The 12,164-nt window shown below is 44.5% G+C and overlaps 1 protein-coding gene across 1 annotated transcript in view; it reads left to right on the plus strand.

Annotated features, from left to right (window-relative positions):
• Positions 1-12,164, plus strand: part of LOC132400515 (cytochrome P450 7A1-like) — a 39,001-nt gene that overhangs the window by 21,579 nt on the left and 5,258 nt on the right. The window contains exon 5 of the mRNA XM_059981535.1: positions 10,379-10,557. Coding sequence (XP_059837518.1) covers positions 10,379-10,557 — 179 coding nt within the window. The remainder of the gene's footprint in view (positions 1-10,378; positions 10,558-12,164) is intronic.

A 12,164-nucleotide genomic window follows, 5' to 3' on the forward strand; every position in this document is an offset into this window, starting at 1 on the left:
GCAGCTAATGACACAGCTTTGCCAAGTTCAGTGAGTCACTGATTGCATTCAGGTGGTGTTCAGGGTTGGTTACATGAGGCTGGATCTTAAAACGAATCATTTTACAAATGTCAATGTTACCGGAGCCAGTGGTCGCATGGAGACAAGTAGAGAGTGCCTTTGGTGCCTGAAAGTCAAAAATCTGGTGAACAGTCCAACAGTTTGGTAAATTGAGGATAAGGTAAAAGGGAAAGTGAGGTTGGGAGAGGTTATGGAAATCTCAATATAAATAGGAAGATAAAACATTTAGAAAGAGTGAAGATTTCAACTTGTTGATAACATGGGGGCAAAATCGAAAAGGGTGATAAATACAGGTCTGTAGCTGTTCCATCTGATTGCACACAATAAATGGAATAAGGTAGATGTGGTGAACTACATATACCTGTCTGGACATGCCCCCCCCCCAGCTGACTGCTACTGTGGCTCCTCCCACTGACGTGGCTCCTCCCACAGACCCCGGTATAAAGGCGATTGAGGCCTGAGCCCCGGCCTCAGTCTCCAGGATGTAGCATGGTGGTCAATTGCTGCTTGTTCTTTCTTCCAGTCAATAAAAGCTGATATCTCACCTCACGTCTCAGAGAGTTATTGATGATGCATCAATTTTATTGACTGGAAGTTTTAAAACATGGAAAGTATTTTACATCCGGAAAAATTAGACTTGGACCCTCAAAACTCAGAAGCAGCTCTTGACTTTGAACTCTGGCTTGCATGCTTCCAATCGCACTTGGAGGAGGTTCGTGCGACTGAGCCCGCTGTTATGCACAGAATTCTCCTTTCGAGGTTCACCCTGAAAGTTTACTCACTTATCAGGGACCTGCTGACCTACCAAGGGGCACTGGACGCCCTTAAAAGACAGTACCTGCGGCCGGTGAACACCTTCTATGCAAGACATCGCTTAGCGACATGGCGACAGTGACCCGACGAGTCGAGCACCGAGTTTCTCCGAGCCCTACAGACAGTCGTGCGAGCTTGCGACCGCAAAGGTCTGATGGCGGAACAATATGCGGAGCGGCTAGTGCGAGATGCCTTCGTTATGGGGATCAGGTCAGTGTACGTGCGCCAGTGGCTGCTGGAAAATGTCGATCTTGCCTTGCGCTTGGTGATCGAGATGGCCGACATGCTGGAGGCTGCTCTGCACAATGCTGACGCTGTCCAGCCGCATGATCCCCCGCCGGTCCCGTGGACACCTCGGACCCCGCCACCCACGAGCGAATTCACTGCCACCGCTGCCAGTCGCGAGTCCACGAACTCCCTGAAACTGACCACAGCTTCTGCCAGTTGCAAGTCTGCGCTGTGTTACTTCTGCGGACTCAAAGCACCCCCGAAAACGCTGCCCGGCCCGAGAAGCGACCTGCTCAGCTGCGGGAAGAAGGGCCATTTCGCCAAGCTCTGTAAGTCTAAACCACGAGTGGGGTCAGGCAGCGCTGCGTGTGAGGCATGGGGGCCGCCATCTTGCATGCCCAGGTAGGGGCGGCCATCTTTGTCGGCGCCACCTCGCCCCGCCCCCGACCCACCGGTGCTTACCGGGCACCAAGACGGCAGTTCAACTCTGGCCTCTGTAACCCTCGACCAAAGCGCCCCACACCAGCTTTCAAGGTCAATGGTGGACATCCTGGTGGAGGAGCACAGGACTAGCTGCCTGTTTGACACGGGCAGCACTGAGAGTTTTATTGACCCGGATACGGTGCAACGCTGCGGACTCGTGACACGGCCGGTAAGCCAGATGGTCACCATGGCTTCTGGGTCGCATTCCACAGACTTCTGGGTGGGTTGTGTAGCGACATTGGTGGTGCAGGGCACAGAATATCGGAACTTTGAGCTACTGGTCATGCCTCAACTGTGCGTGCCTGTGCTATTGGGGCTGGACTTCTAGAGCCACCTCAAAAGTGTGACTATGGCATATGATGGGCCCCTCCCACCACTCACTGTCAGGAATCCTCAGTTTTGTGGGACTTCGTCATATACACAGCTACTGACCACACACACACTGACCCACACATCCCACCCAGCACCATGCTGACAGCTGCGCAGGATTCCCTAAAGGTTAACTAGCAGGCTGAGTCAGTGGTAAGGCAGGCAAATGCAATGTTAGCATTCATTTTAAGTGGACTAGGATATCAAGGCTGTAATACTGAGGTTTTATAAGGCATTGGTCAAATCACACTTCGAGCAGTTTTTTGCGCCTTGTCTAAGAAAGGATGTGCTACCCTTGGAGAGTGTCCAGAGGAGGTTCCCAAGAATCCTATTGAGAATGAAAGGGTTAATGTATGAGGACTACCTGATAGCTTTGGGCTTGTACTCAATGCAGTTTAGATGAAGGAGACAGGGGTTCTCATTGAAACCTATTGAATATTATAAGGCCAAGATAGTATGGGCATGGAGAGGATATTTCCTACAGTGGGGGAATGTAGGATCAGAGGATATCAGAATAGAGGGATGCCCATTTAGAACATAGATGAGGAATAATTTCTTTAGCCCGAGAATGATGAATCTGAGGAATTCTTTGCCATGGATAACTGTGGAGACCAAGTCACTGGGTGTATTTAAAGAGGAGGTTGATAGGTTCTTGATAAGTAAGAGTGTCAAATGTTACAGGGAGAAGTCAGGAGAATGGAGTTGAGAGGGATAATAAATCAGCCATGATGGAATGGCAGGGCAGATTCAATGGGCCAAATGGCCTAATTCTTCTTGTGGCTTGTGGTCTTGTAGTGTATAGATCAAGGATGCCTTATGCCAACTGACGGTTATGAGATCTTAATTTTTGCCATCTGGTGCAGACTGCGATTGAAGAGATTGTCTCTCCAGGTTGCTTGTAGGATGTACCATTTCAGTAAGAGGACCCCATGTCGCTGGCTTTGTTTTCAGGTGGAGAGACCATTGACAGCAAGCCTTGCCATCACATTTAAATTTCCAGTGACCGTGTAGTCTCTGGCAATTAACCTCTGCTTCATATATGAAAGTTCACTAGTTCCATTTAGTATTTTAGTTGCTTCCCCCGAGGCTTGGCAAACACTGCTTCATCACTATATCAACATTATGGAGTTTGGTTGCCAAATGACATCAAGGTACAAGGAAAAGCTTTCTGCACTGCTGTGTGGAATATTGCCAGGGCACCAGTGAAGGCATTCCTTCGCAATCCTAGTAGGGAGGCTGATATCCTGGATGCTTCAGAAGTTGTGGAAAAGTTGAAGGATGCTGTCTCTCTAAATGCAATCCAAGCTAGCAACAATCCTTCTTTGTATCTGTCAACAAGAGTACTTCCAACACCACATTGGGAATAAGTGCCACAATATGTCTATATCAGTGGCTCTTCACATGGCTTTAGATCATCTGGACCACACAAACACCTATGTCAGGATGCTGCTCAGCATTTAACACCATCATTCCTGCAATCCTGATCTAAAAATTACAGAGCCAGGGCCTCTGTACCTCCTTCTGCAATTGGATCCTCGACTTCCTAACCAGAAGACCACTATCTGTACAGATTGGTGATAATACCTCCTCGCTGACTATCAACACTGGTGCTCATCAGGGGTGTAAGCTTAGCCCACTGCTCTACTCTCTCTATACCCATGACTATGTGGCTACATACAGTGGCGTGCAGAAGTTTGGGCACCCCGGTCAAAATTTCTGTTACTATGAATAGATTAGTGTATTATTTTTGCTTTGTACAATTCTAGAGTGGGGAAAAAAAGGAAAGGAGCACCACACAAAAGTTTGGGCCTCCTAAGAGATTTGAGCTCTCCAATAGCTTTAACCAGACCTTAATTAGCTTAAGGCAATGGTTTGTTCACAATCATCATTAGGAAAGGCCAGGTGATGCAAATTGCAAAGCTTTATAAATACCCTGACTCCTCAAACCTTGTCCCAACAATCAGCAGCCACGGGCTCCTCTAAGAAGCTGCCTAGCACTCTGAAAATTAAGATAAATGATGCCCACAAAGCAGGAGAAGGCTATAAGAAGATAGCAAAGTGTTTTCAGATAGCCATTTCCTCAGTTCATAATGTAATGAAGAAATGGCAGTTAACAGGAACAGCGGAGGTCAGGTTGAGGTCTGGAAGACCAAGAAAATTTTCTGAGAGAACTGCTGGTAGAATTGCTAGAAAGGCAAATCAAAACCCCTGTTTGACTGTCAAAGACCTTCAGGAAGATTTAGCAGACTCTGGAGTGGTGGTGCACTGTTCTACTGTGCAGTGACACCTGCACAAATGACCTTTATGGAAGAGTCATCAAAAGAAAACCTTTGCTATGTCCTCACCACAAAATTCAGCATCAAAAGTTTGCAAAGGAACATCTAAACAAGTCTGATGCATTTTGGAAACAAATCCTGTGGACTGATGAAGTTAAATGGCTGCAATGAGCAAAGGTATATTTGGAGAAAAAAGGGTGCAGAATTTCATGAAAAGAACACCTCTCCAACTGTTAAGCATGGGGGTGGATCGATCATGCTTTGGGCTTGTGTTGCAGCCAGTGGCATGAGGAACATTTCACTGGTAGAGGGAAGAATGAATTCAATTAAATACCAGCAAATTCTGGAAGCAAACATCACACCGTCTGTAAAAAAAAAGCTGAAGATGAAAAGAGGATGGCTTCTACAACAGGACAATGATCCCAAACACACCACAAAATCCACAATGGACAACGGCAAGAGGCACAAGCTGAAGGTTTTGCCATGGCCCTCACAGTCCCCTGACCTAAACATCATCGAAAATCTGTGGATAGACTTCAAAAGAACAGTGCATGCAAGATGGCCCAAAAATCTCACAGAACTATAAGTCATTTGCAAGGAAGAATGGGCAATAATCCCCCAAACAAGAATTGAAAGACTCAGCTGGCTACAGAAAACATTTACAAGCTGTGATACTTGCCAAAGAGGGTGTTACTAAGTACTGACCATACAGGGTGCCTAAACTTTTGCTTAGGGCTCTTTTCCTTTTCCAGGGTCACAGTCAGGAGAGGGAAGGAGAAGAGTCAGGTACTAGAGAGTACCCCTGTGGCTGTACCTCTTGAAAATAAGTACTCCTGTTTGGGGTGGGGGGGGGAACAGCCTACCTGGGGGAGGCAGCAGTGGCTGTGCCTCTGGCACAGAGACTGGCCCTGTGGCTCAGAAGGATAGGCAAGGGAAGAGGAAGGCTGTAGTAATAGGGGACTGTATAGTTAGGGGGCCAGACAGGCAATTCTGTGGACGCAGGAAAGGAACTCTGATGGTAGTTTGCCTCCCAGGTGCCAGGGTCCGGATGTTTTGGATCGCGTCCAAGATATCCTGCGGTGGGAGGGAGAACAGCAAGAGGTCATGGTACATTTTGGTACTAATGACATAGGTAGGAAAAGGGAAGAGGTCCTGAAAAAAGACGACAGGGAGTTAAGAAGCAGGACCGCAGAGGTAGTAATCTCAGGATTACTGCCTGTGCCACGTGTCAGTGAGAATAGGAATAAATGTGTGATAAATAAATGTGTAAATGGAGGATAAATGTGTGGCTGAGAGATTGGAGCAGGGGACAGGGATTCAGATTTCTGGATCATTGGGGACCTCTTTTGGGGCAGGTGTGACCTGTACAAAAAGGACAGGTTGCACTTGAATCCCAGGGGGACCAATATGCTGGCGGAGAGGTTTGCTAAGGCCACTGGGGAGAGTTTAAACAAGAATTGTTGGGGGGAGGGAACCAAACTGAAGAGACTGGAGAAGAGGAGGCAGGCTCACCAATAGACAAAGCTTGTAGACAGTGCGAGCGGGAGGATAGGCAGGTGATAGAGAAGGGATGCACTCAGACCAAAGGTTTGAGATGTGTCTATTTTAACGCAAGGCGTGTTGTGAACAAAGCGGATGAGCTTAGAGCGTGGATCAGTACCTGGAGATATAATGTGGTGGCCATTACAGAGACTTAGATGGCTCAGGGACAGGAATGGTTACTTCAAGTGCCGGGTTTTAGATGTTTCAGAAAGGACTGGAAGGGAGGCAAAAGAGGTGGGGGCGTGGCACTGTTAATTAGAGATAGTGTCATGGCAGCAGAAAAGGTGGACAGCATGGAGGGATTGTCTACAGAGTCTCTGTGGGTGGAGGTTAGGAACAGGAAAGTGTCAATACCTTTACTGGGTGTTTTTTAAAGGCCGCCCAATAGTAACAGGGATATCGAGGAGCAGATAGGGAAACAGATCCTGGAAAGGTGTAATAATAACAGAGTTGTCGAGATGGGAGATTTTAATTTCCCAAATATTGATTAGCATCTCCCTAAAGCAAGAGGTTTAGATGGGGCGGAGTTTGTTAGGTGTGTTCAGGAAGGTTTCTTGACACAATATGTAGATAAGCCTACAAGAATCTGTACTTGATTTGGTATTGTGAAATTAAACTGGTCAGGTGTCAAATCTCTCAGTGGGAGTGCATTTTGGAGACAGTGATCATAATTCTGTCCCCTCTACAATAGCATTGGAGAGAGATAGGAACAGACAAGTTTAAAAAAGCGTTTAATTGGAGTGAGGGGAATTATGAGGCTAACAGGCAGGAAATTGGAGGCTTAAATTGGAAACAGATGTTCTCAGGGAAAAGTACAGAAGAAATGTGGCAAATATTCAGGGGATATTTGTGTGGAGTTCTGTATAGGTACGTTCTAATGAGACGGAAGTTATGGTAGGGTACAGGTGGTGTACAAAGCCTGTAGTAAATCTAGTCAAGAAGAAGAGAAAAGCTTACAAAAGGTTCAGAGAGCTAGGTAATGTTAGAGATCTAGACGATTATAAAGCTAATAGGAAGGAGTTTAAGAAGGAAATTAGGGGAGCCAAAAGGGGCCAGGAGAAGACCTTGGCTGGCAGGATTAAAGAAAACCTCCAAAGCATTCTACAAGTATGTGAAGAGCAAGAGGATAAGACATGAAAGAATAGGATCTATCAAGTGTGACAGTGGGAAAGTGTGTATGGAACCAAAGGAAATAGCAATGATGTTATGAGTGATGAACACACCTGATATACAATGGGGTGAAGGGTTAACCCATTCCCAGCCCCCCCCTGAGAACTATGAACTATTGCTGCTGTTATGCTGCTCATGAGAGAGAGATAAAGCCCAGGAAAGAACATTTGCTACAGATAAGAGGGGGAGAGAGAGACTGTTGATTAACTGTATTATGACTTCTATAAGGATTATTTACTTCCTACTACTTTGCTCGTTAACATTCCTCAGTGGACTGCAGGAGTGGCCTGATTTGATCTACACAGTCATTCAGAATTGATGGATAGCTGAGACCCTGTTAGTAGGATAAAAAAAGACAGGTCTGGAGAGACATTCTCCAGACACACCAGTGGACACTATGAGTGTTGGAACCCACAAGAAAGGTGGGGGCTTCAGAGACCAAACCAGGAGATCGGTCAGTAAAACTCAGTGTTACAGCAGGGCTGGTGGGGACTTGTGTGTGTGTCCACTCATGCCAGAGTGACAAGTCCACCACAGAAGAATGGTCTAGCTGAAGGATGGAGGGGTCATAGCTGAATGACCACCACAACAACGGTGCAACGGAATCAAAAAGCAACAGGAAGGTTTGCTGACTGCAACTGTTTTATCTCTCGCTCTTGCTCTCTCTCTCTCTCTCTCTCCAATGATTAAAACTCAACAAGCATAACTCAGCAATCATGAACTGAACTGAACTTTATACTTTTCTATGACAATTCATTTACCCCTAGACATCAATAGAGCTTGTTTATTATTGCTTATTATTATTCCTACACTTTTAGGTTTATTACTGCTAACTTGTGTTGTATGTATATTTGCATTATTGGTGTTGTTTTGCTTATTTTACTAATAAACACTTTTGATATATAGACTCCAACGGATTCTTCTTTCTCTGCTGGTCAGACACCCAGTTACGGGGTACGTAACAATGAATACTTCAGTATTCACTATAGAAAAGGATCTTGGTGATTGTAGTGATGACTTGCAGCAGACTGAAAAGCTTGAGCGTGTAGACATTAAGGAAGAGGATGTGCTGGAGCTTATGGAAAGCATTAAGTTGGATAAGTTGCCGGGACCAGATGAGATGTACCCCAGGCTACTGTGGGAGGTGAGGGAAGAGATTGCCGAGCCTCTGGTGATGATCTTTGCATCATCAATGGGGATGGGAGAGGTTCCGGAGGATTGGATGGTTGCAGATGTTGTTCCTTTATTCAAGAAAGGGAGTAGAGATAGCCCAGGAAATTATAGACAAGTGAGTCTTACATCAGTGGTTGGTAAGTTGATGGAGAAGATCCTGAGAGGCAGGATTTATGAACATTTAGAAAGGTATAATATAATTAGGAGTAGTCAGCATGGCTTTGTCAGGAACAGGTTGTGCCTTATGAGCTTGATTGAATTTTTTGAGGATGTGACTAAACATGTTGATGAGGGAAGAGCAGTAGATGTATTGTATATGGATTTCAGCAAGGCATTTGACAAGGTACCCCATGCAAGGCTTATTAAGAAAGTCAGGAGGCATGGGATCCAAGGGGACATTGCTTTGTGGATCCAGAACTGGCTTGCCCACAGAAGGTAAAGAGTGGTTGTAGATGGGTCATATTCTGCATGGAGGTTGATGACCAGTGGGGTGCCTCAGGGATCTGTTCTGGCACCCTTACTCTTCATGATTTTTATAAATGACCTGGATGAGGAAGTGGAGGGATGGGTTAGTAAGTTTGCTGATGACACAATGGCTGGAGGTGTTGTGGATAGTGTGGAGGGATGTCAGAGATTACAGTGGGACATTGATAAGATGCAAAACTGGGCTGATAAGTGGCAGATGGAGTTCAACCCAGATAAGTGTGAAGTGGTTCATTTTGGTAGGTCAAATATGATGGCAGAATATAGTATTAATGGTAAGACTCTTGGCAGTGTGGATTAGAGGGATCTTGGGGTCCGAGTCTATAGGTCAAAGCAGCTGCGCAGGTTGACTCTGTGGTTAAGAACACGTACCATGTATTGGCCTTCATTAATCGTAATTGAATTTAGTAGCTGAGAGGTAATGTTGTAGCTATATAGGACACTGGTCAGACCCCACTTGGAGTACTGTGCTCAGTTCTGGTCTCCTCACTACAGGAAGGATGTGGAAGCCATAGAAAGGGTGAAGAGGAGTTTTACCAGGATGTTGCCTGGATTGGGGAGCATGTCTTATGAGAATAGGTTGAGTGAACTCGGCCTTTCATCCTCTGTCGCTCCAAGGAGAAGAGGTGACCTGATAGAGGTGTATAAGATGATGAGAGGCATTGATTGTATGGATAGTCAGAGGCTTTTTCCCAGGGCTGAAATGGTTGCCTCAAGAGGACACAGTTAAATTCACTGCAGTCCATCTGTGAGGAGGCTTTTGGGGTGGGGGGAGGGCACAACGATGGGTGAGTGTCACTGACAAACACAAAGAAAAAGTGGAGTCCCTCAGGCCATTTTGCTGTCTAATCTGTATCTAATTCTGAATGTTGATCGAGGAGATGGTTCCCTCTGACAACTGCAGTCAGTGCAAAACCATACCTGCATGAAAGACTCAGCTGCACAGGAGGGAGAAGAAAGGAATATTTAACTGGAAATTCAGCCATTCCACAGTTGGGAGAGCACTTAGATACTTCTGTGGCTGTACATGTAATGACAGGGAACTTGCGTTGTCTTCCTGGCACCATAAAGAGTAAATGGCTGCAGACTGTTCTTGAGGGGAAGGTCAAATCCGGAGATCATGGTCCACGTTAGTATTAATAATAGAACCTAAGTATGACAAAGGATTTGTGTACCCAGAATCTAAATTATTTCCCCTGTAGCAAGAATCCAACCATATAGTTAGATGAGCTTTCTTCTTTCTGTACTCAATGGGCCATGCTGCAATCTGGAGATTACCATCTTCAATGTTGCATTTCATAATTCCTTACATAATTGGACCTCTCTACCTCAATGTACAGTACAGCCAGAAACATTCTTGATATTTGTGAAACACCTGAATGTGTGTTGGAAGAGCTGAAACCTACAGGGCTGCTAAAAGCTTTGATTAAGCCAGGGAGTGCATTATCAACTGGCATGACCAATCTCACTCCATATACTAAATTCTGTATGATTTTTGTGAATAAATTAATCTCCAGGTCCAGAAACATTTTGTAAGACGCTTGTATTTTGAAGTGCTTTGTAATTTTGTTAAAATTAGATGTTTAAGCAACAAATTAGTTGTGGTTGCAGTGACATTCATAATCTTCTTAAGTGCTGTGCTTTACACAACATAGGAATTATTCAGTTGAAGTAATGTTTTATACCATACTGCCTGACATCATTGCTACAGTATTTAAGGTGTAGACTTGTTATGTCCTGTGAATTTTTGCTGAAGAATTCTTTGAAAAAAATTCTTACAGGTAGTTGTATAAATGAAGTTCTCCGCTTATCCAGTGCATCAATGATGTTGCGTGTTGTCACTGAGGACTTTGTGCTGTCACTGGATTCTGATGTAAAGATGGCTCTGCGAAAAGGAGACCATATTTGCTTATATCCACAACAACTACATTTGGACCCAGATGTCTATGAGGACCCTTTGGTAGGTAAAATAATATCAACATTTTGAACCTTAAATCCTGTATGAATAATTTTATGCATTGAATTCTGAGTGTTATGATCCAGTAAATCACTTAAATTTTATTACCGTGACAGAGATTCTTAGCATGATGTTGAAAGAGCTGTCTTGTGATTTAAGTGTGGGTTTCCATTCATTTTGTTATTGTCCTACAAATGTTTTCCTTCATATTGCTTCCAAGTGAATGATAATTATTGACAAATATTTCATTCCTATTGAGTCTATATAATTGGCCAAACAGGTCAATGCTAATGTTAACCTTCAACACAACCCAATTCTGTTTTACTTCCCCCTCGTCTATCAACATTTTCTTTATTTACTTCCTTCTCTATGCGCACTACCTTTAAATAAATTCATGCTATTTTCTTATGGTAGCAGGTTTGAATACTTGTGACGGGCAAATGTTATTTTCTAGTTATGGTTATGAGCTTACGCATTGTGCGGATTCTTACATAGGGACTGTGTTGTAATCCGATGTTAACTGGGCACTGCAGAATCATCACAAACTTCCCAGTCCAGAAATTATGTTAGTGCTAATATCATTGATGAAATATCTAAAGAAGGAGAGATTTCATATTTTTTAAAAAAAAAAGCTGCAGGATATCCTCGGAGAGTGATAACTTCCCTCTGACACCCTCAACCAATTTCTTCTACAGCAGGTATGATTCCAGCCACCAGATTGCTTTCTCCTTGGCTCCCACAGAAAGTTGTGCTGTAACCTTTTTGTCAAATGTCATCTTGATTTTGTATTTGTAACAGGATCTGAACATCTGACCAGCACAGTGAAGCAACTAATTGAACCACTGCCTATCAGCACCAGTATTCTGAGTTTAGTCCTGACCTTGGACAATCTCTGTAGAGTTTGCATGGTCTCCCTATTGGTTTCCTCAGGATACTCTTGTTTTCTCCCATATCCCCAAGGCCAAAAGGCTAATTGACTACTGTAAATTTCCCCTCGTGTGAGTGAGTGGTAGAATCTGAAGCAAGCTAATGAAAATGTGGTGAGTTTTTCTTTAAATGGGATTAGTGTAAATGTGGTTGATGGCTGGCACAGACTCAGTGGGCACAAAGGCCCATTCCAGTGTTACAAGACCACCAGGTATAGGAGCAGAATCAGGCCATTTGGCCCATTTGAGTCTGCACTGCCATTTCATCATAGCTGATCCAATTTTCCTCTCAGCCCCAGTCTCCTGCCCTCCCCTTATCCCTTTATACCCTGACCAATCATAAATCTATCAACCTCTCGCTTAAGTATACATAAAGACTCCACCTCCACAGCTGCCTGTAGTAAAATTGTCCACAAATTCTCTGGCTAAAGAAATTCCTCCTCATCTCCATTCTAAAAGGAAGCCCCTCTATTCTGAGGCTGTGTCCTCGGGTCTTTGGTAGATTTTCTCACCATAGAAGGCATCCTCTCCACATCCACTCTATCAAGGCCATTCACCATTCAATAGGTTTCAATGAGGTTCTTCTGAAATCCCATGAATACAGGTCCAGACCCATCAAACAGTCTTCATATGACAAGCTATTCAATCCTGGAATCGTTTTTGTGAACCTCCTTTGAACACTAT

The sequence above is a fragment of the Hypanus sabinus genome, chromosome 1 (assembly GCF_030144855.1).
Source record: "Hypanus sabinus isolate sHypSab1 chromosome 1, sHypSab1.hap1, whole genome shotgun sequence".
NCBI classification, from domain to species: domain Eukaryota; kingdom Metazoa; phylum Chordata; class Chondrichthyes; order Myliobatiformes; family Dasyatidae; genus Hypanus; species Hypanus sabinus.